This window comes from Tiliqua scincoides, chromosome 3, assembly GCF_035046505.1.
Source record: "Tiliqua scincoides isolate rTilSci1 chromosome 3, rTilSci1.hap2, whole genome shotgun sequence".
NCBI classification, from domain to species: Eukaryota; Metazoa; Chordata; class Lepidosauria; order Squamata; family Scincidae; genus Tiliqua; species Tiliqua scincoides.
Window position 1 is genome coordinate 79,036,672 of NC_089823.1, and position 26,490 is coordinate 79,063,161.

Genomic DNA, 26,490 nt, shown 5'->3' on the forward strand with positions numbered 1-26,490 from the left:
GCTGCATTCCATAAACTGGTGGGGGATAGGACTGGGGCCTTAATATCTTGTTTTCATTCATTTTTGTTTCTCACATGGCCAGATTGTCAATTTTAAAAATATTTCAATATGAATAAGTGAATTGGAATTTTATTAATTTTCCTAAAAGTATTATTACAAATTAACTGTAATAATTTAGTAGTACAGTACACAGTAGTACTATGAAGATATTTCCAGTCTCTAAAACAATTTGCAGGATTTGGAAAATATTGATTTTATCTATGTATTTAATTGGTAGCATGTTTAATACAATCTTAGAAAGACTTACCAGAAGATTTGTAAAGTTACCCTGAAGCAAGTTTTTAAGTCCATCCATGGAAAGCAGGCTAGAACTGCCCTCTTTCAAAGCATACTGAGTGAAGAGTTTTAAAAGCTCATCAGTATTAAAGTTTGCCATGGTCTTTTTTTTAAAAATGTCCTCCAAAAAGAAAGAGAAGCTGTTGAAGAAGATTCAAAATTAATGCATTTAATATTTATAAGGAAAAAATAACACATTGCTTTCATCTGAGACTGCTACAGTAGACTCTAATCAACTACATGGGTAGGAAAGCTGTAGATGTGTATGTAACGTGATTAAGGCTGCAATCCTATACACACTTACAAGCCCAAATGAACACAGTAGGGCTTATTTCTAAGTAGACATGCATAGGATTGTGCTGCAATTCACATTTTGCTAATAATTTCCCAGTTACTCCATACAAAACGATTATGTGTTAATATGCTATATGAGGGTAAATTTTTTCCTTTTGGAAAATCCTGCTACTTATTCCTGAACTTTGATAGGGAAAATCAAATAATAAAAATAAATGCTACTTCTGTGTATTACATAGTTCTTTTCACTCTAAAAATAGTACATTAATAGAAGAAATTCAAACAGATGTAAAATATATAAATCATATTTACCTAATGGACCAAACTCAGTAGCACTACCAGTGTGATGAGAAGCAATGGGTTGGGATTGGACACCCTTTTATAAGTTTTGGCTGCTCCCACTCCACCCTGATTATGAAATGTGCCTTTTTGTTAAAGCAACATGCTGACAGGTTAGACATATTGAGTACTTCAGCCTACAGTGTGTGTGGATAGGCAGCTATAAAATGTGAGCTTTGGGGGAAGGGCAGAATCTAAATAGAAGTTAATTTGATTTTTGACAGCTGACTACACTTTGCCAGATCTACAGAAAATTTTCCTTAACATCCTTTCATATCTCACAGTATTTCATGCTTGTTTCCATTCATGCTTGTACTTCTTATGAGATGTCAATAGGAATAACTTCACAAGGATTCTTACAAGGTTTGCAGAGCCAAATACATGTCATGGGAAGGTATTTTACTTTATTTTATTAGTCTCCATTTTGTGTTGCTTTTTCCTGGGGGGGCCCAAAGCTAATAATGTAATGACATCAAAAAATACAAATCCTTTCAAGGGCCTAATCCAGTGCAGGCAGTCCAGTGCCAGGGCTGAGCATCACAAATGTGCTGTAAACCACATCTGCTACACTCTGTGCAGAGCGGGTGGCAGTGCTGGCTCAGCGTGAGCCCGCGCTGAGTCAGCGCTGAGCAGAAGCTTATCAAACACTGCCTGGCACTCCGGGTGAGTGCTGGGCAACAGAAAGGTGAGTGGGGGCATGGGGGGAGATCAGGAGAAGGTGGGGGACAGGAGGTGGTGGGACAAGCAAAGCAGAAAGCTCCAACGGATCCAAATCCCCACATTGAGCCTCCTGGCCTGACACAGGATGACTTAACCCTGTTGAGTAGCCCCATTGTAAGGCCCTTTACCCGGGGGAAGGGAACAAAGGTCCCCTTCCCCTTAGGAGGCATTGGGAGCACTGGGCAGCATAGGATTGGGCTGTGAAAGAGCTTTGCCTTTTGTGAAAATCAAGATATTGTAACAGAAGAGATCTTCTTGCCTGACTTATACATACATATACATAAACAGTATATTTTTGAAATATACTTTTGAAATGGATTTTACATTTGTCCTTTATAAATAGAGCGGTGTTTCCCAAACAATGGGTCTTTACCAGTTTGTTGGTGGGTTGTGAAACTAACAAGCTGATAGCTGACAAGTAAAATGTATTGAGCCCTATGGAAAGAGAAACTGAAGCATAGAAACTTGTGAGTAGGCAACTGTGCCTCAGTTCTTATCGAAGGCCAGGCGAAGGGGAATTCAAGACCACTAGAATAGTCCCGATCTGTTGAATGTGGAACTCAGCAATGTTCCAGAAGTTACTCTCTCACCACCATATTAACAAGGATAAAAACAGAGGTTTGAGCAGCTGGTAAGGTGAAATTTTGTTTGTTTTAAAGTCTTGTAAAGCTAGGTGATCTCAATAGAGTGTCATTTTAAAAAGTTGTTCCCAGTGCTAAAAATTTGGGAAACACTGAGCTGGAGGATATAATGATTTTTTTTTTTTTAAAGATTGGCTGACTTTGGCTGTTTTTTGTTTTTTTTGGCTAGAAAAAATGTGGAAGTGACACTTCCAGCATGCTTCAACATGCTTCCAGCACTGTTATTTTAAAAACACAGAAATGGCATGCCATCATTAAAATAAATTGTATGGATGTTGCCATTTGTCATCATAAACTGCCTGCACTATGGAGGCCACCATGTTCTTGATAGGTTCCTGCATTCGTTTTGATAGAAAAGAGACAGAAGTGAGGTAAGAATTGTGGTGGCCATCTTTTCTAGCTCTGAGCTTGCTAGGAAAAATTCTAGTGTGACTAACATGCTAGAACCTAAAAAAGAATGTGCCCCTAGCCTGCTAGCTGCTTTAAAAAAAAGCTCTTCTAGTGCTAGAAGAGTTTTTTTTTTTAAGCTCCTAGCAGGCTAGAGTTTAAAAAAGAATGCAGCCTTTGTGATTTGAGCTAGTGTCTTTGTTTTATGAAATGAAACTAGCAGCCACGCAAGGCCAAGATCCACTCTGGGACCACAATGGGGATCTTAAACCTCGATTCAGATTTTCCTCATTGCTGCACTTTGCCTCAGGGGGAAGATCTCTTTTGGCTGGAGTCAGGAGCTGATCCAGAGTCATCTCAGAGTGGCTGATGTACATGCAAACTTGAAGTAATCAGTGTATCAACTAGTTAGTCCCAATAAGAGATAATAAAATCCATTCATTCGAAACAAAAAAAAAGAAAGACTCTGATATCTTGGTCAATCAATCATAATGTAACAATAAACCCAATAGTTTGGTCACAGAGAAAGCAATTCATTGTAATTTTAGGAATTTCTTGTAAAAGAAGTATTAATACTGCTTAATTGGATGCCCACACTATTTCATATGAGACACTGTTCAGTTTTGATTACTCACATTCAAGAAGGTATGTTCATAATGTTAAATCTGTTTTAAAAATCAGTTCTGTTTTAACATGTTGGAATTTTGTCCATAAGGACAATATTAAATGTTAATTCATCATAAGGCACAATCCTAACCAGGACTACTTCTAAGTCCTATTTTGTTCAGTGGGGCTTACGCTCAGGAAAGTGTGGTTAGGATTGCAGCCATAATTTGTTAACTGTCAGCCCAATCCTATCCATACTTTCCTGGGAGTAAGCCCCATTGACTCTAATGGGACTTATGTCAGAGTAGACATGCATAGGATTGGGCAGTGTACCAGTAATTCAGTGGTGTTTAATTCAAATTACAATTGGCATTTAATTTTTTTTCCACTGTAATTTTTCTTTTTTGTAATATTTATACAAACCTCTTCCTAGTACTGTATTTTGAAAGTCATCTTATATATTTGTCTTTATCCTATTCATATAGTCATAATTTACAGGAAAAAGTAAACTGAAAATGTTAGTAGTGCTCAAACTAATGGACTAAAGGAGTTAATTAAACTAAACTGTTTAATAAAATGAAATGGAAAGATTAGGAGTTGTGTAGCCTAGCAGAAAGGAGGCTAATTTGTTTCCATACTTGGATTGATATTAAGGGATGGTAAGAGGAGATTCATAGAACAATCCTATGCATGTTTACTCAGGTGTAACTCCAATTTTGTACCATGGAGCTTACTCCTGGGTAAATGTGCATAGGATTGCACTGTTGTTAAATCTTGCTTACCATAAATACTGTGGATAGAAGTTGTTGGGTAATAAGATTAGTTTACATCCATAGTCAGATTTTGTAGTAATCTTTCTGAATACTACCCTGACACCTTGTTTAGACTGTTTGTAGATTTGAGTTCAAGTTTAGGTGTGAACTTAATTGGTACCTTTGTGTTTATCTGTCTCTTACGCAATAAACATAGAAATATTTTTCTTTCCAGTATTGTATTGTAAAGGAGTAAATCTCAGGTTTGGGTATGCCCTCTTTCCTTGTCCAGGTTACTTTTCCCAGGTTCAGAGTAAACCTATGCAATAAAAGATTAATTAGTTCTCAGGATCTCCCTGAACCCAATATCTGTATTTCTCTTTCAGTCTGAACATAGATAGTAAGAGTATGGAAATCTGGTTTGCTGTGTAATCTGATGTTGAGACAGGTTACAAGTTACCTTTTGTGTGAGGAGAGGGAGGGTGTGGATGTATGTGTGTGTGACAGAGGGAGGTTATTGCAATTCTGCCACTCTGTTTAACTAAATTCAGGTGTAAATTACTGGATTAGAACCTTGTTAGTGACTTTGTTTTAAATCCACAGATGATCACCCCAGTTTACTTTGACAGTAAAGACTGTCAGTATTGTATCCTAGGTTGCCTAGCACTAATTCAATCATATTTGGAGTGTGCATTTGATCCCCCCAAAATCGCATTCAGAATCAAATCACCCTCACTTTGGAGAGGGCGCTATACAAAGCAAGATCCCTCTGAAGTGAGCAAAGCAGAACCGGGGGGGGGGGAGGGATCCAATCCTATCCAACTTTCTAGCACCGGTGTAGTCGCAATGCAACCCCGAGGTAAGGGAACAAATGTTCCCATTCCTTGAGGAGACCTCTGTGACTGCCTCCCCACTGCAGGATGGAGCACACGGGGAAATTGTATAGGATTTGGCCCTCAGTTGGCTATTCTTTCCCTTTGTTTCTTTGTCTGCCTGGAATCTTTTCTTCTGTTTGTGGAAGATGGCTTCCAAGCTGTTGTGGGGAGACAGGGAAGAAACAATGTGATTGACAGCTCTGAGCTGTGAGTGAGGCTCACTGTGCACCACACAAGCAGCTGATTGAAAGCTGCTAATTGGTGCTTCCTTTTTGCTTCCTAATCAGTATGATTCTTAGAAGGGAACTATGAACATTTAAAATCATTTTGGCTAAATTTATTTAAATCAATACATTGTTTTTCCATTCCGTTGTTCCTGAATTACCCATTCCACTCTAACAAAATTACCTTGTGCTTTTTGGATTTGTGTGTGTTTCATTTGTACTTTTCTCTATTAGTTTGTTTCCAGCACTCAGAGAGAGTCCTGCGCCTGTCTTTCTTAATTTTTTCCCCAGAGAACTTTCCTATGACATTTGTGCAAACTGAGCACAAAACAAAATCGGTACAAAATCAAAATTCTAAAACTGTTTTTATGGATATCTCCTGAATTCTGGCACATGTCTCTTTGAAAGATAGTAGGGATCTTACCTAGGGACATCCTTACATTATCTCTGATGTTCATGCCACAAATTGGCCACAAAAGCTGCACGACGGAGGAGAAACCTTTTAAAATTATTAAACTTAAATTGCCCCTAGAATGAAAACCCCAGCATGTATTTTGGCCAAATTTAGCTGGCTTTATAGAGGGTTTTATATTTCATCCCATAAATGTCATCCAGTTCTAAAAAGTAATTTTAAATTTCTCTGAATTGAATTTTGTTCATTGAAACCAATGGGAAATTATTAAAAATGAATCAAAATTGTACGGAACCATTCAAAGTGGGCATGAAGCAAAGCAAATTGCTGAATAAAACCAACAAAATGAATCAAGCCACCAAATGAAGCAACAAAGGGATACTCAAAATGAATAATTTAGTTGTGCATTCTCTAATTAATCTGCTGATGAGTGCTACCTGTCACTCCCTTTTTAATTACTGTCTTCATTTAAACACCTCCGCATTTCACAGTGAGTGTAAGCTTTATTAATTGGGTGTGTACATAGAATGTTGCAGGCAACATTCCATCCGCATATTGACATGGAGACTGACCTGGAGCTTTGATGATACTCCGTTCTGAAATTATTGCTGGCCGTGAAGCAATATAGCCTTTGCTGAATATAGCCTTTTCTTTTTAATTTCCTGAACATTTCCTTCTGCTTCCTGATAAATATCTATGAAAATGTATAGTTCTTTTGATGCAACCTGTTGTTAACCTTATATGCTTTACAGTACAGTGGCCTAGTTTGATAGGGATGAAAGGAAATCAACAGTAGTAGTTTTATGGAGACTTTGGTGGGGAGAAAGGATAAATCCCACAGAAACAAAGGATTTCATCACAAAAGAAAGTCATATAGGAAAATAAAAGGTAGAAAAAGGCTTTTCTAGCCCCAAAAAATGGTGCTCTTACCCTAACAATAAGAACATAAGAAAAGCCCCACTGGATCAGGCCATAGGCCCATCTAGTCCAGCTTCCTGAATCTCACAGCGGCCCACCAAATGCCCCAGGGAGCACACCAGATAACAAGAGACCTGCATCCTGGTGCCCTCCCTTGCATCCGACATAGCCCATTTCTAAAATCAGGAGGTTGCACATACACATCATGGCTTGTAACCTATAATGGATTTTTCCTCCAGAAACTTGTCCAATCCCCTTTTAAAGGCGTCTAGGCCAGATGCCGTCACCATATCCTGTGGCAAGGAGTTCCACAGACCAACGAATAGACGAATTCTCTGGCATGAATAGTGGAAAAGACCTCTTTTTACAAAGGAATGCTAAGGTACTCAGCTTTTGAAGTAAAAGCTGAAATTTGAACAAGCTGAAATTAAATCCGGATAAGACAGAGGCTCTCCTGGTTCGGAAATCCTCGATGCAGGTGCGGGACTACCAGCTTGTGCTGAATGGGGTTGCACTCCCCCTGAAGGAGCAGGTCTGCAGCTTGGGGATCCACCTGGACTCGCAGCTGCTCCTGGATTCCCAGGTGGCGGCTATGGCTAGGGGGGCCTTCGCTCAGCTTCGGCTGGTGCGCCAGCTGCGGCCGTACTTGGATCGTGCAGACCTGGCCATGGTGATCCATGCCACGGTGACATCAAGGTTAGATTATTGTAACGTGCTCTATGTGGGGCTGCCCTTGAAGACAGTTCAGAAACTGCAATTAGTGCAGAATGCGGCGGCCCGTGTGGTTACTGGAGGTAGGCGGTTTGACTCTGTCAGTCCGCTTCTCCAGCGGCTACATTGGCTGCCCATTCATTTCCGGGCCCAATTCAAGGTGCTGGTTTTGACCTTTAAAGCCCTATACTGCTCTGGGCCAAGATATCTTAGAGATCGCCTACTTCCGTACAATCCGGCTCGTCCTCTTAGGTCATCAGAGAAGGCCTTTTTACAAATGCCGCCGCCTAGGGACGTACATGGGGTGGTGGCTAGAAATAGGACCTTCTCAGTAGTGGCACCAACGCTATGAAATTCCCTTCCCCTTGACTTAAGAATGGCTCCCTCTCTTGAGACTTTTCGGCGAAGCCTGAAGACCCTTCTGTTTAAACAAGCCTTCTCGGCCTTTTTAACATCTTTTCAACATCTTTTAATTTTTTACAGGCCTGATTCTTTTATGACTTGCTGCTCTATGCTCTTTTTACCTTTTTACTACTTTTTATCTGACTACTGTTTTTATGATATGTGTTAATATGCTTTTATCTGTTTTTAAATTATGTTTTTAATCTGTTTTAACCTGTTGTAAGCTGCCTTGAGTCCCTTCGGGGAGAAAGGTGGGGTAAAAATAAAGTTGTTGTTGTTGTTGTTGTTGTTATTTTGAAGTGCTGACTCAACCAATTCCTAGGAATTGTCATGTGCCAGTCGTGCTTTGTTATACACTGCTTTGGCATCCACTGATTTGTCTCACCTTTGATAGTGGGGTCCACCTTTAAATGTTCCTTTATAACAAGGGAAAAATGCGCCAAAATCCCATTTCCTACCTTCGTACTGTTAAACTGCACTGGTTGCAAGCTTCTCAGGGTTAAAGATGTCTTTAAAGACCCTCTACTGGGTTTCTTGCTCTTCTATTGTCATTCTGTTGTCAGAATGTATCGGTATAAAGCCAGAAACCTGGAAGTGGGTCTTTAAAGCTATTTTTCCATTGATTTGGTATCCACTTGATTTGGTATTTTTAATCTACTGAGGGATCTGGAATGGAACCCCAGTGGATAACAAGGCACAACCGGCATTCATTTAATATGTTGATGGTTGTTAAACAAGATTTCTCTCCACTGAGTTTCTTTAGACTAGAAATGTCTGACATTATATAAGCCCTGCTGGGTCAGGCCAAAGGCCCATCTAGTTCAACTTCCTGTATCTTACAGTGGCCCACCTGATGCCCCAGGGAGCCCACAAGGCAACAGAATACCTGCATCCTGTTGCCACTCCTTTGCTTCGGGCATTCAGATATAGCCTACTTCTAAAACCAGGAGGTTGCATGTACCCATCATGACTTGTAACCTGTGATGGACTTATCCTCCATGAATCTGTGCAGGCCCCTTTTAAAGGAATCTAAGGGCGCAGTCCTAACCAACTTTCCAGCACTGACATAGCTGTGCCAATGAGGTGTGTACTGCATCCTGCAGTGGGGAGGCAGTCAAGGGGGCCTCCTCAAGGGAATGACATGTTTGTTACCTTACCTTGGGGCCGCATTGCAGCTAGGTCAGTGCTGGAAAGTTGGTTAGGATTTTGCCCTAAGTCAGATGGCATCACCATATCCTGTATCAAGAGCTACACAGATTAATTACTGGTTAGTATGTCAAAGAAATTGAAGAGGCAATAAGATAAGTGGAAGGTAATTGTGGATCAGGAAAAGTTAATTTGCAGAATCCTCTCCAGAATCCTCTAAAAGAATGTCCTATCACAGAAATAATCACTAGTTGTGAAAAACATGCACCCAATGGTGATGAAATCCAGCTCCAGAAGTCCAGGGGCAGACAGAGTGCAGTTTATGAAACACTCTTTGGTGAGGAGAAACAACCAAGGATAATAACATTGCTTGTGCTTCACGTGTATCACCTCAATGCTTTCTTTATAATAATTCTGTAAGATTGGTATTTTTATCTTCATTTTGCAACTGGAACTGAGAGAGATTTAGGGTCCAATCCTAACCAAATTTCCAGAACTGACCTAGTAGCAATGCAACCCCAAGGTAAGGTCACAAATTCGCCAGAAACTTGAGGAGGCCCCCTTGACTGCCTCCCCACTGCAGGATGCTGTGCACTCCACGTTGGCACAGCTATGTCAGTGCTGGAAAGTTGGTTAGGATTGCGCCCTTACTTGCCTAGTTAGCATCTGCAATTCAATTCAGACCTTTATTGGCATATGTACAGAGAAACCCAAATAATGGTCCAAGAAAATTATCTACATCATACATTGATTAAGCTCAGCTTCCGGAGACAATTCTTATATAATCATGGTAAAGAAATTTAGCCATATTAATTGATACAGCCTCATTCCTGCCAGTTAGTAATTGTCTAACAATGTCCATATCAGATCCATTAAGTGACACTAAGAGAGGGAGTAAAAAACGGCTCCTTTGATCTGAATAATGGATACAGCTTAGTAAAATATGGGGGACTGTCTCTAGTGAACCTTTGCCACAGCGATATGCTTTGAGTTGTTTGGCATTAAACCTAGCTTTCTTCTCATTTGAGGGAAGGGCATTAAATCTAGCTAGGGAAAACACTCTGTGTTCATGCGGATTCATGAAGAAAATTAAATAATTACTGCTGAAATCAGCTGCCAGGGTAATCCAAAATGAAGTGGGGAACAGGTTTTTTGGGCATTCGTTAGGAGCTCTTGTTTTTCAATGTCCCTTATCTGGATATGAAGGGTCTTAAACGCTGTTGTCGATGGCATCATGCCAAGCAATTCCAAGGAAAGCCCCAAAGATTGAACTTTCTTACTGAATGTTAGCATCTGCAGTTAGTTCATGGCAGAGGCAAGATTCAAACCAGGGAAGCTCTGATTTGCAGCTCTCTGCTCCAGCTGTTCTGTAGTCTTTTAGCTTCATTTAAAAATTTGAAACACATTGAAAATGGAAAAGGTGCAAAAGAGAGCGACTAAGATAATTACTGGGCTGGGGCACCTTCCTTCTGAGGAAAGGCTGCGGCATTTGGGCCTCTTCAGCCTAGAAAAGAGATGCTTCAAGGGAGGCATGATTGAGACATACAAAATTATGCAGGGGATGGACAGAGTGGATAGAGAGATGCTCTTTACACTCTCACATAACACCAGAACCAGGGGACATCCACTAAAATTGAGTGTTGGGAGAGTTAGGACAGACAAAAGAAAATATTTCTTTACTCAGCGTTTGGTTGGTCTGTGGAACTCCTTGCCGCAGGATGTGGTGACGGCATCTGTCCTGGATGCCTTTAAAAGGGTATTGGTCAAGTTTCTGGAGGAAAAATCCATTATAGGTTACAAACCATGATGTGTATGTGCAACCTCCTGATTTTAGAAATGGGCTATGTCAGATGCAAGGGAGGGCACCAGGATGCAGGTCTCTTGTTATCTGGTGTGCTCTCTGGGGCATTTGGTGGGCCGCTGTGAGATTCAGGAAGCTGGACTAGATGGGCCTATGGCTTGATCCAGTGGGGCTGTTCTTATGTTCTTTTTTATTTCAGCAAAAGCTTTTGTGGATTGTAAAAAAGGAAGATGTAAGGAGAAGGAGAATCCTAATTATAGCAGTTATTCATTGTTCTCTGGGCTTTTGGCACCCAGGGAAATGTCATGATGCCCCACAGCATAATGGCGTCATTAGGGTACATGCACTCCAATTGCTGCTCCACTCAGGAAGCTGTTAGAGTACAAGCACGCGCTTGTGATTTCACTGACTGGCTACTGAGCACATGCACTCTAATTACTTACCCAGTTGGGAAGCAGTTGGAGCATGGGGGTGCGCTTGGCAGTTGGTCGGGCAATTTTGTCTGGCCTGCTGTTGAGACAGTTTGTGTGCTCCAGTTGCTTCCCAAGTGAAGAAGCAATTGGAATGCCTGCTCTGGTGCCCCCTCTCCAGTTGGCACCCAGGGCATGCATCATGTTTTACCCCAGAGGTGATACACAGAGCAGGGGTTGGCAGCCTTCTTCCTTCAGGTACCATCAGGTACCTGTACATCAGATACATATGCATTTGATATGCAAATCAAATCAATGCATGCACAAACCTACTGATTTCGGCCATAGAGCTAAGAAAAAGGAGACAGAGAATGATGCTCAAAGGTTGCTTCTTTCATTGGTCTGCTTACATTGTAAGCTTAACAGACAAACTTACATTAGAAACTTTAATTCTTTTTTAGGACCACTGTGGGCTGGGTGGGACTTTTGGGGGGACTTTTTTGGGACTATATCTTTTTGATTTCCCACCTCCCTCTACCACTTCATCCCTCCCCCATTCAGAATAATGACATTGTCCTACTTTATTGCCAGAATTATTTTGATGTTGTAGAATTTAGGTTTTGTTTTGAGAGCACATGTTTGGGAATGGCATTGAACAATGGTATCATCCTATGTACAGGTTCAACCTTGTTATACACAGATTTTTTGACTCAACAGGAATGGTCACTGCAAATGAGAAGGAATGTGCTGATCCCTGGAGAAGGGAAAAAATACACCTCTTTAAAATCACAGTCAGTCATTTAACAATAACTTCTTTAAGGAGGGGGCAGTCAGCTGACAATCATTCTCCAGCTTCATTCAAAGGCAAAGCGATCCCACCCTTCCCTCTGAGCATGTGAGAGAAAGATCACTTTGCTCTGGGTGAAGGGAGTGGTCTCTGGCTCACCTGGAGAGAGACTGATTAATGGATTGTCTGCCTAATGACTCTGGCTTAACATTTCAAAGGTTGGCAAGGCTGTTTTTAAATCTCTGACAAAGGGCCTTTGTTTTTTAATTTGATTTGCTTTAGTGCGATTTTCACCATCCACTTTTTTACCATCCACTTCTGGGAACAGAACCCTCAGGAATAACAAGTCTCAACCTGTATTTAGAATCTTCAGTTTTAATATTCTTTTAACTATTTTAAGAATAACATGCCTTATTTGAATTTATATTTAAAAGCATATCTTGACCAGGGCCATGGTGTAGAACAGTAACTTTCAGCTATTCCATATAGTGGTGTCTCAAAGCCTCCTGGCACCCGGAGGGCAACACAGTGGTGCAGAAATGTCACCCCCTTGCATCACTGCATCACCCAGAACCTACACAGGACTACACCCTCCTTCCAGAATGGCTCCATTTGGAGGCAACAGAGGGAGGATGGGCCCAGCTTTGCTGTATTCTCCACTTCAAGCAGCGAATGCTACACCCCCTCCCCTACGTGGAGAGCACAGGAAACACCCGAAGTGCTTTGGGTAGAGTGTTGCCCCAGTCACCCCTTGTGGCCTGGTACCTGGGGCCCCCCAGCCACCCACTTTGTCTGCCACTGACTCCTTATGAAATACAGTATCTAGCCTCAAACCATTCTGAACCTTCAGTTAACATTAGCTGTAAAAATTCTATAACTCAACTTGAAAACAAAGCTAGGGCACTTTCTGACAGTGGACACATGATCACTATCTTGTTGTGATAGCAGTGTTATAGGATTAGCCTAACTATTGTTTCAGGAATGGAAATAACAAATATGTTTTCTAATTGAAATTGGCACTTGCTAAAATGAGGCTACAAGCTCTGTGCACTTTCTTAGTACTAGGCCCCACTGAATATAGGATTGCAGTGTAAAATGATCAGATCTGCATTTGTCTTCAGAGATACAAGCTTTAGGGCACAATCCTGACCAGGTCTACTCAGAAGTAAGTCCTGTTGTGTTCAGTGGGACTTACTCCCATGAAAGTGAAGTTAGGATTGCCATCATAGAGTGTTTGTCAGTATATCAGAGCAGAATTTCAGACTCTACCCATGTATCAGTTAATAAGCACCACTCCCAACTCTTTTCATTCTATCTGTGAATAATACAGAGGTATACAATGAGGTGTGGCTACATCTGTGGATTCAGGTGCTTATTAGCAATAGTTCAACAAGTTCAATTATTTGTTGAATATCTGATACAATAGAACTAATTGTCATATCTGTCCTGGGTCAGCAGATTTCCAAATTCTAAAATGAATCCACCCATCCCTCAATAGTTTTTTTAATATCCAAAAATGAAACCACCCATCCCTTAGTGAGTTTTCCAAATCCTTAAGTGAAACCACCTTTCCCATATTCTGCATCACAGCTCTAGTCATCTGTTGCTTGCTTTTCATAAAATATTCATGTTTCATTTGTAGTTTGTAGCTTTTCCGTTTCCTTAAAGGCTATAGAGTAATTCCTATCTGCCAGATGCTGGAATATGTAATTGTCTACATTATAGCATGTTTTATTTTATCTTGAAGACAACAGGACAGTAGGTCAAGAATTTGGGAATGCAATTATACCACAGATATTTTGATTTCATACCTATCACAAAGACTATGAATGAATGAGGGCATCAGAAGTGCCTCATACTGACTCATTGGTTTCTGTAGCTTAGTATTGTTGGCATTGATTGGCAGAGGCTGTCCAAGATTCAGACATAATTTTTTCTCTGACTTAGGGCACAATCCTGATTGCCTCTTTGGCCAGCACAAGGCCCTTACACTGGCCAAAGTGTGTTGTGAAAGTACCATAAAGCACTTTTGCACCACTTTTCAGGGAGATAGGCTGGTACATGAATGCGTGCCAGCCTCCCCACACCAGCGCGAGCCCCAGGCCAGGTGAGTTTGCATTGACCAAGCTCAGCTAGCGCGAGGGCCGTGTGGAGGGCAGTGAGGAGGTGGGAGGGGGCAATATGGGGCAGGTGGAGGGTTGGTGGTGGATGTTCCCAGGGGCCATTGGGCCCCTAGTTATGCCAGATCCTGTCCCCGTTCCTGGGCAGCCCTGGGCAGCTCCAGGCTACTTGGATTTGCGCCACCTCTTGAGGTAGTGCACATCCGAGTAGACCCATTAGGGCTGCTGTGGCTCTCCCCTGGGTAAGGGGAAAAGTTTCCCCTTGCCTCCGGCAAGCCTCAGACAGTCCCAACTTGCACTGGATACAGCACAGGCCCACCAGCCTGCCTGTTCCAGCACAAGTTAGGTTTGGGCTAACCACTGGAAATTTTTTAAGAATTGGAACTTGGGCCTTTTGCATGCTGTTGGTCTTCCACTGAGTTACAGCCCTTCCGTCTATGCTAATGACCATTTATTAAGTGAAATCTTACCACAGTCTGCATGTATTCACTTGGTACCCACTGATTTATATTAAATAATAATAATAATAATAATAATAATAATAATAATAATAATAATAATAATAATAATAATAACAACAGGTATTTATATACCGCCTTTCTTGGTCTTTATTCAAGACTTTATTCAAGGCGGTTTACATAGGCAGGCTTTATCTAAATCCCTATTTAAATAGGGATTTTTACAATTTCAAAGAAGGTTCTTTCTTTCAAGAACTACTACATTCAAGGTGTTTCATTCCAATTTGGCTTCACATTCTGGCCTCCATCCTCCCACGCTCTGAGCAGATGGAATTGCTCGGCTTCAGCTTGTCAGCTGCTCCAAGGTCGCATGGTGCTGGTGGCCTCGAACTGGCGACCTTGTGGATGTTATCTTCAGGCAGACAGAGGCTCTACCCTCTAGACCAGACGTCCTGCCCTGTGGAAGTGTGATAAGATTGTCTTTGCTACCTGGCAGGGCAAAACAACCCAGTAAGTTGTCACAGACACAATCATATATTCATTCTATGAAATCTTAGGGCCCATAAAACAACTTTGAAGTTAATGTTCAAAATGATTGATGCTATTCTACACTTTCAAGTTACTTTCCATACCTTGGAGGAAAACGTAGTCTATTTACCAAACCACTTGAAAGCTTGAGATGGAATGGGCCCATGTGTATCTAATAAGAGTTCAGTAAGCCTTAAAAATTGGGTTTTCCAAACTCACAATCTGAACACGTAAATACATTCCTCATGTATTTTAGTTTCATGTGGATCTGAGTGCAAGGACATACTTTAAAAAAATTTCCTTGTCGTAAGAAAAGTGGTGAGGAGAATGCAGCCTCAATTTAAATCCTAATCTTAACATGTTCTTCCCGTAAGCTTACTCTTTCATGTTTGAAATAATGAATACAGAAATTGTCTACCTTTATAAAGAAGGTATTTGTTACAATTCTCCTTTAGAAATGGAAAATGTCCAAATTTCCCTTAGGACTGTAGGGCTGCAATTCTATGCATGTGGTCTTGGGAGTAACTCCCATTGAATTCAGGGTACTTACTTCTGCATATACATGCATAAGATTATAGCAAGATATTTTATGAAGGTCATTTATATAGACTTTGATCCAAAGAGCTGTTTAGGCTCTTTTTGAGTGGCAAATATCCTTGTCATATGGCTGTTTTTTTCTTCATATTTTCCTCAGTTTCAAAATAGTTTTTCCATGTGGCGGGGGAAGCTGTCGTTCATGAAACACAAGTTCAGATCTCCCTTGGGCGTGCCAAACGAGTCATGCAGTTCTTTGGATCCAACTCATTGTTTGGAATTCAGAGTTACTAAGTCTTGGGCTTGCGCATACATGACTTCTAAATTGTTTGCTATACCAAGCAGTTTAGCTGCTGCATTTACCACATCCATGCACCAATCATCCTGTTCATTTCAAAAAAGCAGGGAAAGTTAGCTCTGGAGCAGCAGGTAAGAGGAAGGAGATGAGTGGGAGAATCCACCTCCTTCTCCTGGCGCACCTCCTTTTTTTTGCTGGGTGGGCCAGGAGGGGGAGGAGAATCAGCTGAGTCACCCTTTTCTGATGGGTCATGAAACCAAGCAATCCAAAGTGAATTGTACTGCTGTGGTTTTTTTTGCAGCTTTGCTGCTGTGATTACTCACAGCAACAGCGTGCTCAATGAAGAGGTGGATTGCCACTGCCCCAGTCCTCTTCCCACTTACTCTCAGCGAGCAAGGAGAGGAGTGGAGCTGATTGAAACAGCTCAGTTGGCTATGGGCCAAAGGAGGGATGGCAGGCAGATGTAGAGTACTTCTCAATAGTTCATCACTTCCCTGCAGTTCACCACTTCTGTTGGCCTCATGACTAGGCCAGCCTTGGCTGCAGCAATCACAATCAAACTAGAGGGAGAAGTGTAGTGTTGCCTTTAGTATCACCTCTCCTTCTCTCCCCTCCCCCAGAATCCATAGACCAAATTCTTGTTAGCTCAAGCAGTAGGTGTTTCATCTAGTTTTATAGTGAGGACTATGGTATTGCTCAACTACCAGTTATTTGAAGAGCATTAGCAAAATAAATATTCTTTATATAGAACAATACTATAAAATTTTTGGGTCTAGGACTGCCTGCCTGCGTTAACTGCTTTCAGTAATATCTGAGGAGAAATCTGATGATGAAAAAAGCAGTATACACACACACACACACACACACACACAGAGAGAGAGAGAGAGAGAGAGAGAGAGAGAGAGAGAGAAATATTCTTTGTAGATTGTACCCAAAATGAAAAGATAGCCTAGTAAATAAAGCAGCGTGCCTTACTAAAACTTTTTTTTAATTGCATAATCATAATCTCCTGTTGCAGAAAGAAACAAATCTGTGGCTTTATGGGTTTTTTCTGTATGATTTTGTGTTGCTTTCTTTAAATAGTAGTATTCTTCCATCCTTTTGTGGGTGTGTTACTGGCCTCACCCTTTTATGTTCCTTATAACAGCCTCAAACTCTTCAAAGCTGATCTCTCCATCATTATTCTTGTCCATCTCTTTGAATATGACATCAATAGGTGAAATCTGTGGTTTAAATAAGGCAAAAGAGTTTTATAAGTAGTGTTAAACCTTGATAACAAACAATGACAGTACTTTGGATATCTTCATATTTACTATTTTTGTAATGCAGTCTCTGCTGTATGTGTACATCACTGAGCTTGCTCCATTCCTCCTAAATCAACATGTCCTTTTTCTTTTAGGCTGCAATCCAACCACACTTTCCTAGAGTAAGCCCCACTGAACAAAATAGGACTTACTTCTGAGTAGACCTGGTTAGGATTGTGCCCTTAGTTTTGTTTCCATCTTACCTACTGACATTGGCTTCTTCAGTCCTTTCACAATACAGCTGCATTAATAACATAATACTAAACACACTTGCTCAGACATAATGTCCATTAAAATTAATGTAACTCCTAAGTCATTGTGTTTAGGACTGGAGTCCTGGTCACTCCAGATTTATCCTCAGTAAAATTCTGGAATTGAAATTGACTTTTAACAATTGATGTTTCAGTTACAAACAAGTTTCTTGAAAGTGTCAGATCAGTTGCTGCTGTGGAAGACACATATGCTCAACTAAACTGTTGCCCATTATTGATTGTGTCCTCAGCTTCAAGGATGCCCTTGACAAACACTGACATAGAACAGGTGAACTACTGCTCCAAATGCTTTACCTTAGCAAAAGGAAGTGGATTGAATCATTTGAGGAGTGTTTATAAAAATAAAAGTCACTTTTTGTGACTGTTACACAAACTAGAAGTGCTTGAGACTTGTTTCCTTTAAAACTCAATCTTGCTGCAGACCTGTTCAGTCTGCCTCCAAGTAATGTAATGCTTTGGTAAACTGTATGTCTGTGGAGGCATTAGTACATTTCTGTACACTTCCAGGCACAGTGCTGTGTAAAGAAAATGACTTGAACTTGCCTTTGGTAAGTCTGGAAATTCTTTTTGAATTAATTCTTTCAATTCACTTTGGGATAGCTGGCTGGGGTCACCTTCTTTTGAAGCAAACTGAGTGAAAATCTTTCTCAGTTCTTCAGTAGATTTGCCGGCCATCTTACAGAAAACCTGAAAATGTAGTGTTTCAATTTAGTGTTTGCATTAGAAAAATAGAAGAATTAGAAAAAAGGATAACCCAACAAAAATACATCATGAAAGCGTGATGTAAAATGGTTTGAACACTGAGAACATCCTGATCAGCAGGAGACTGAGCTTTCAGTCCTTGGTACCAGGAAGGGCGGCACCAACTGCATTGTCATAGTTGTGTAATTTTGAAGGTTAGAGGTTCAGTTCAGTTCAGTTCAGTAGACCTTTATTGGCATAAAATACAGAGAAAGAACAAAACAAAACAAAAATATACAAAGACACCACAACATAGACATCAGTCTTTTCCTCACATACTGCCCAGAGTTCCAGAGCTCTGCCTGGCAATTACCCCAGATAAAAAGGCAGCGACCCTAACAAGGGTCTCAGAGTCAGATGTGGAAAGGAGAGACTGAAGCATGATTGAGTCCTCCCAGCCCTGCATCCTAGTTAGCAAAGGGCCTAGATATTTCTTGCGTGAGACATCATGAAGTGGGCAGTAGAAAAGGGTATGTGTTATGGTCTCAATACAATCCCTACCACACTTGCATTTCCTCTCCGAGTAGGGAATACCACTGAACCTGCCCGATAACATGGCTGATGGAAGAGCATTACATCTTGCAAGTGTGAATGCTCTCCGAGTCTGTGGGCACTCCAGGTGATAAAAGAAGGAGGCCAGTTTCCCAAAACCGATTGGAACATGGAGATAGAGTGGAGAGCATGTGGTTCTGGCGGCACTAAACAGCTCTTGTTGTTCGATGTCAAGAATTCTTTCTTTGACGATTCTGTAAGCAGCATCACACCCAATCATGCCTAGCTCTGCAGTGTCCAGCCCTATTGACTTGAACTTGGTTAGAAGATCAGTGATCTCTAATGGCAGGACTGAATCCGACAATAATTGGAGCATTAGACCAGAGGAGGTAGGGTTAAATAAAGTCCTAAACCAAAATTTCAGTAATCTAAGCCAAGCAGTCGTCTTTAGCCGAATTAACCCCACCTCAAGACACAGAACCGAGTAGGGAACGCACCTGGGTAAACCCAAAATCTTCCGTAGAAAGGAGGCTTGAATGCGTTCTAATGGTTGGGTAATAGCCTTATACCAGACGGGAGAGCCATAAAGGACCAGGGAAAGAATCTTTCCCTTAAATGCCTCCAGAGCAGCTGGAACATAACCATTGCCGCAGGTAAAAAAGAAACGGGAAATAGCTGAGGACGCCAGTTTGGATGCGTTCTGCACTGCCTTACGATGAAAAGCCCAAGTGAGCCTGTAATGGAAGTTGATTCCCAGATACTTGAAATGCTTAACCTGCTCCATTTTATTGCCATTACAAGACCACTTAAAAGCCTTTCATCTATTGGCAAATATCATTATCTTAGATTTAGCATAGTTGATTTGCAATTTGTTGGACAGAAGATACTCTTCAGTGCGATTCAGCAGACGTTTTAGGCCAATCCTAGTACGGGATATCAGTACTGCATCATCCGCATACAGAAGTAGCGGCACTTGGCTTGCGCCAAGCTTCGGGCAATGGCTATCTACTTCCTTCAGGGATGGGGCAAGGTTGTTTAGAAACAGATTGAAAAGCATGGGGGCCAAGACACAGCCCTGTTTGACCCCTTTGTTGGTAGCGATGGAATGAGTTAGATTCCCACTCCAGGAGCGTCTAACCCTGCATGAAGTATTTAGATGGAGGGACCTAATCAGCAGCAACAATCTTTTATCAATCCCCATGTTTTCCAACTTGGACCAAAGAAGCTCCCTATCCACAGAATCGAAGGCACCTTTCAGATCAAGGAAGGCTACATAAAGGCGAGCCTTGCATATCCTAACCTGCTTATGGGCCAAATGAGATAGGATCAAACAATTGTCCAAAGTTGATTTGCCCCGACAGAAGCCAGATTGCTCGGGGCCTAAGAGGCCTTGCGAAGTAACCCAGAGAGTAAGTTTATTGCATAGATATTTAGCATAAATCTTACCTATTACAGAAAGCAAACTAACGGGCCGAAAATTTCCTGGTGTGGTAGGGTCACCCTTTTTATGGATAGGAATAACTGTCGCTGTAAGCCAGACATTGGGCAATAGGCCAGAACTGTCAATCACTGTAAAGACGTGGGCAAGTAACTGGGCCCACCATTCCGGATCGCCTTTTAAAAGCTCAGGTGGTATTTCATCTGGACCTGCAGCCTTCCCTGGCTTCAATTGCATAATTAGTTCTTTAATTTCCCCCGGGGTCACAGGAGGCCAGATAGGCAGATCCACAGAGGTGAAGTCAGGGTAGGCGTCTGGGGATTTGCTCTTATCGTAAAAAATGTCTGTGAAGTGTTGAACCCATGTAGATGATGGAATAATAGCAGGGTCGTATGTTTCTGATCTACACGAACCTGCTACAACTGCCCAAAATTGTTTATTATTTTTTTGTTGAATTGCTTGATGCAGCTTGTTCCACTGAGTTAAAACAAACCTTTTCTTTTTCTCTGTCAATAAAACACTTAGTTGTTTTTTAAGGATAGAGTATTTAACCAAACACTTGGAGTCATTGTACTTTCTAAAATCTAAATAAGAAGCCCTAATACACACCTTAAGATTCCTACATTCACTGTCAAACCAATCCTTTTTGTCAAATGCACCACAAGATTCAACCAACTTAGGCTTCGTACTCAAAACCTTAAAAACGTGACCAATAAAACCTTCAAAGGATTTGATTTGAACAAGGGGATCCGGATCCTGTAGAATGGCTGATAAAAAATCTCTGCTTGCTGGTTCCGTACTTAGACGATGGAAATTAGGGGAAAGGGCGCTGTTAGCCACAATTTTATACCTACCCTCTGGATTTGTATCCATCTCAGCTTGTGATGGAACACTCCCAGAATGGAGGTCAAGGACCAAGATTAAAGGTAGATGGTCACTAAGGGTTAGGTCCCCAATGGCAAAATCTTTCACATGATGTTTCATTTTAGTGGAAACTAAAATGTAATCCACAACGCTGGCACCACGAGAGGATACAAAAGTAAATTCATCAGCGTTGGGGAACTCTCTTAGACCATTGAGCCAGATCATGTTAGAGCTGATGGAAAACTTAGCAAGGGCCATACCATTAGCATTATAGTATGCATCTTTGGACCGCCTGCTTAATGCGCAAATGGGGGGGAGGGAGCTGTCATCAACCACATCCCAGGCTCTGCGAAAGATATCTGCTGAATTTCCCACCCTGGCATTTAAATCGCCCAGCAAAAGAATTTCAGCATGGGGGTGGGCCCTCTTAAGGTCATTCATACATGATGATAGATCATTCCAGAGCTGGGTCCTTTGTAAACTATTAAGCAAAGGAGGGATATAAGTGTTGACGCAAATTAAGTCAGTGTCTGCAAAAGACACCCTCAGTGCTTGTATCTTGCAACAGCCTGGAATGATGTCTAGAGGGCATGACTTAAACTGCTTCAGTACAAAGCTGGCTAAACCCACCAAAGGACGACCATTAGAGGTGGATTTAGTTGCAGGTACTACAAAAGCCTTGTAGCCAGGGATATACAGATGGTCCAAAGCCCATGTCTCCTGCAACAGAATAATGTCAAAGGTTCTAAGATAGCTTAAGAAGCCACTGTCATTTTTCTTATTCTTCCACCCTGCAGTGTTCCAGGAAAGAATTTTTAGTTGGGAAGAAGTAGCAGGGGCTGGAGAAGCATTAATTAGTCAATCTTTGCTTCCTGATGGACACTCAGCACCAGAAGGATGATGAGACATGCAGCTACTCAGGGCTAAGTTGGTCACCGGAGATGGTGTAAAATCCCTGGAATAAGGGACGGGAATTGCCTCAGTGGCTACTTCTAAAGCAGATTGATGAGCAGATGCTGGCACTGGAAGGGTCAGAGAATGGATTTCATAGGTCGAAGTTTCCGTATTATAATTGAGAAGTTCTGCTTTAACCCTGTCCAGGGATCTGATAATATTTATTTGTTCTGGTCGTGTGAGTTCCTTAAAGGCGCTGATGGCACCCTCCACAATGTCATCCCCCTCCAGCTGTAATTCCATTATCAGATCTTTAGCCACCAATGCAGGAGGATCTGCCCTAGGGCCTTGTTCCGTTGACAAGGGGCCTTTGGGGGCTGGGAGCGCCCCTGCAATGAGTGAATGGTCGTCAGTAGGTAAATGCATTGGGAGGGTACCAGGAAGGGCGGCACCAACTGCATTGTCATAGTTGTGTAATTTTGAAGGTTAGAGGTAATTTACAAATTATGTCCAGCCAAAGTTTTAAAGTGGGGAGGGAGAACAGAGAGCAATTGATCAGAAAAAAATTATTGCTTCATAACTCTTTATTTTGGGGGGGTTCTTTGTAATGTAATTGGTTAGAAGGAGCAGGAGGTCTGGTCTAGAGGGTAGAGCCTCCGTTAGCCTGAAGATAACATCAGAAGGTCGCCGGTTCGAGGACACCGGCAGCTCCCTGAACGGCTGAGAATGGTGAGACCTTGAAGCAGCTGACAAACCGAGCTGAGTGATTCCACCTGCTCTTGGTGTGAGCAAGAAGCGTCTTGGCTGCCCTCCATGTGAGAGATGAAGCTACTGGTCAGCCTGCGTGGGAGAACTGGAGGCCAGAAGTGAGACCAAACCAGGAAGATCTATTCTGAAATGCTGTTGGTTCTTGAAAGAGAGAACCTCTATGTCTGTAAAAATCCCCTTGAGGGATTTAGAAACCCCTGCCTATGTAAACTGCCTTGAATAAAGTCAGAGGAGTAATCTGATGACCAGAAAGGCGGTATATAAATACCTAGTTATTATTATTATTATTATTATTATTATTATTATTATTATTATTATTATTATTATTATTATTATTACAAACTCATGTGCTATCATAAGTATATTAGGTCCTAGATGGGTAGTTAGAATTTACCTGCCATCAGCCAGAGAAATGTGGAGCGAGCCTTGCTGTTGGTTGGCAAACAAGACCTCTATACATGCTCTAGGGATGACAAGCTATGTAAATAGGTAGGAGCAAGTTTTCTTACTGTGGGTATTCATTCCAAACATATTCTGTAAACTGCTACTATTCCTTTTTCCTTTTAATAAATTGTATAATCTGCCTCATTTGAAATGTACCTACTGAACGAGGGGCAGCAACTCAGCTACATCCAATCCAGACCACAAAAATTCACAAGTCACTTTATTGTTTCTTCACAGCCTGAGGAGAGGAAGGGGTGTGGGGCTGGTGCATTCTTCAGTGGTATTCTTAGAGGTCTCCAAATTTCTCTAGCTCTAAGAACTGGCTGTTTATAGAGGTGGGGGCCAGTGTTCCCCCGAAACCAAGCACTGCACAGCTCAAAGCTGGGCATTTCCAGATGTCAGGCAATGATGTATGACAGAGATGCCACCGTGCTGCCAAACCACCAGGATAATATTGGTGGTAGCAGTCTACTGCACAAGGCTGTTATGTCCTGATGTGGGCCACTGTTAAGTCAACCTAAGATGTGCTGACACACGTCAGGGCCATAGTGAGAAGGGTGAGTGTGTGGGCAGAGTAAAAACTCCTCTTCATGCTCCCAACATAAAGTTGAAAATAAGCAAGTAGTTTCACTCTGCCTCAAGTAGCCTTAGGGCGCAATCCTAACCAACTTTCCAGCACTGACCTAAGGGCTAAACAGCTCCAAGGTAAGGGAACAAATATTCCCTTACCTTGAGGAGGTGTCCGTGACTGCCCCCCAACTGCAGGATGAGGCACATGCCCCATTAGAGCTATGTCAGAGATAGAAAGTTGGTTAGGATTTGGGTCTTAGACTTGTGGGAATCGCTAGAATTTTCCTGGCAAGTATATCAAATAGTAATACAAAGAAGCATAAGCGGTTACATAGAATTCAGATCTTACCTTTCTTCACAAGATTCTTGGAACACTCAAGTCAGCTATTAGAGAACTAGCTTAGGGCCATCATTCTTATAGCTTCTGAAAGCAGCCATGCCTACCTGATTGTGAAATGTGTGTGTTTCGGTTGCTATTAACAATAGTAATTAACTAAGTTTACATTTGTTTATGCTTCTGTCCTAGCTGCCTTTGTGTCAGAATACCTAATAATTTATTATAGTGATTTATAGCAGAAAGGGTAGTCTTTGACCTTCTTGCTTTAGATTTGGCTGTTTTCCATGACCTTCCAAACACAACCAAGATATATCAACAAAGATATATTTTAAAACCTCTTGTATCATGGAGTACCTTGTTGTTGTGAAAACTTTAAACTGTCCATATTGGGGTTTCTTCCTGTATTCTAGGACCATTGTTATTTCGCCAACATGTTGTGCAAAGAAAGACAAAACAAAGGAACATTTACAAGCGCATCCTGTCTGGAAGTTTGTTTTGCTCCTTTTCTTATGCTGTCTGCAGACACTTCCCACGTGTTGTTCAAACCCAGCTTAATTGCAAACTGCTTGGGGTCAGGAGTGTCGTCCTGCTATAGTGGAGTAGAGCACAGATCCATTACTTGTAGTGCAGGAGAAGCAATTATATCACAGACTGGAATCCTTTGTTAGCCTGGTCAGCCCAGTTCCAGGCAGTCTTGGCTGAGAATTTATAAAAGAGAATTAGCAGTTTCCACAGCCAGCACTAGGTAATGCCCATACTCAAACAAGCCCCTAACTGAGCCCGTGCGCCTCTGACTTTTGTAGCAGTATCCTCTGCTCATGGAAAAAGAGGTATTCCACAGCAGGGGGGAGGTCTTATTTTATGACTCTTTAGCTGAATTCAGGTTGTCTATAGCAGCCTTCAGATTCAGCGATCTTTGTGCATTGTATGATATTGTAAACAGCAGGAAAAGGTGCTCAACTGTCCATTTCCTTGAGGCCAGGAGCAGCTCCAGGCAAGCCATTGCCTAAATCTACTCTCAAATTCTGTCATCTATCCCAGAATCTACTGTTTCATCCCCTACGCCTGCCAGCGTGTGTGTGCAGGCATGTGCCTGCACGCACACACGCAAAACATGCGCTCACCATCAGTGGTGCCCACTGGGGTAGTACATGCCTGCTCAGTGGCCCCATTGTCTGAAATGTGGTCAGTGGTGCAGTTAATCTTGGGTACTGTTTCTGTGCATATTTTTTACAGGGCAACTGATTTAATAAGTTGTTGTAATTACTCATTGTGAGTGAACAACAACTTATTCCGGATGTGGTCTCAGACCTAAAGTCCATCCAGCCCACCATCCTCTTTCTGACAGTACCAATCATATAATTATCAGAATCTCACAAACAAGACATGAAGACAACAGTCCTCTCCTCCTACTGTTGCTGCTCAGCAACTGGTATGCAGAGGTCTGCTGCCTTCTTTGAAGTACCTGGTGCCATCTCTCCCCCCTGCCCTTCCAAGCCTGGCATCTCAGTCCCCCATGAGATTGCCTGAGTTGCATGTCCCTAAATCTGTACATTTCTTCTGGCAGAACTGAAATGCTTGGCGCTGCCTATATATGAAAAAAGTGTTTGCATACATGCATATTCATGAGGTCAATGGGCATAGATTGTCATGAATACAGGTTGAAAAAATGAGAAAAATTAATAGTTTGTATAGCACTAGAGGCCAAAAGGAAAATATAAAGATGCGTTCGTACCTGCATGTTAGAATAAGGTAGCCATATGGTCTCATGGAAAGAAAATCTCCATTAGAACAAAACTTTTCAATTTTTTGCTTTCTAAGCTCTGGTCCATGACAAAATGCTTAAAATGTTGTGTAGAAATGTAGGGTAAATCCATACTTGGTTTTAATTGCGGTGTCTAGCACCTGGAGTTGTGTGATAAATCTACCATATATTATTTGAAATCATTCATGTCAAATGACCTAGCCTTGTGCATTATAGCCTTCTTTGTGTGTGTTTGTATTTATTTAACTCTCCTACTGAAATCCATGGACCTTAAAAATGCTTAATCATACCCAACATTTCTAGGGAATTATTTCTAAAACTCAGAAGATCCATGTGGGTGATATATTGTTCCCTGAATCTTCAGGCTAGAGCAAATTATTTGCAGGACCCTGCAGTAGGTGTTATATACATAAGCTCATAGGATAGAAATAATATGGGGATTTCTCTATAACCCTCATGTAACTTGATTTTAGTGATATATTCATGCTGTGAATTGAGCCTGTTTGTATTAAATACAGTGATGTTGTACTAGAAACATGGGGAGATTTATGGGCATGTGTCTTAGTGATCAAGCATTTTGTTTTGTTCAAAATATAAAAATGTAAACACCATAAATGTTTTTCTTTGTTAAGGTCATTGACATGCCTGAACACAATCCTGGGGATATGGGAGGAACCATGAGACTGGGAAAAAGGAAAACTGTCTTTGCAACAAAGGATTCTGTGCTGAGTAAGTTATAAGCCCTTAATTTTCTTTTCTGATTGAAAAAGCAACAACAACACACCTATCACGTACAAATATAAGACTTAGGCCGCAATCTTATTCAACTTTCCAGCGCTGACATAAGGGCAGTGTAACTCCAAGGTAAGGAAACAAACATTGCCTTACCTTGAGGAGGCCTC

The 26,490-nt window shown here is 41.5% G+C and overlaps 2 protein-coding genes across 3 annotated transcripts in view; one reads left to right on the forward strand and one right to left on the reverse strand.

Moving 5' to 3' along the window:
* The window catches only part of CTPS2 (CTP synthase 2), a 93,083-nt gene that overhangs the window by 46,636 nt on the left and 19,957 nt on the right, over positions 1–26,490 (forward strand). For both annotated transcript variants that reach the window (XM_066618759.1, XM_066618760.1), the window contains exon 14: positions 26,221–26,317. In XM_066618759.1, the coding sequence (XP_066474856.1) occupies positions 26,221–26,317 (97 nt within the window). The remainder of the gene's footprint in view (positions 1–26,220; positions 26,318–26,490) is intronic.
* S100G (S100 calcium binding protein G) lies at positions 16,821–17,950 on the reverse strand. The gene is made up of 2 exons (XM_066619170.1): positions 17,809–17,950; positions 16,821–16,915 (listed from the first exon to the last, which is right to left on the reverse strand). The coding sequence occupies exons 1-2, from the start codon at positions 17,948–17,950 to the stop codon at positions 16,821–16,823; spliced, it is 237 nt and encodes a 78-aa protein (XP_066475267.1).

Coding starts and splice junctions, on each gene's coding strand:
- S100G (XM_066619170.1), bottom strand. CDS start 17,950: ATGGCCGGCAAATCTACTGAAGAACTGAGAAAGATTTTCACTCAGTTT. Junction 16,916..17,808: donor CTTACCAAAGGCAAGTTCAA/GTCATTTTCTTT, acceptor CACAGATTTCAC/CTATTGATGTCATATTCAAA.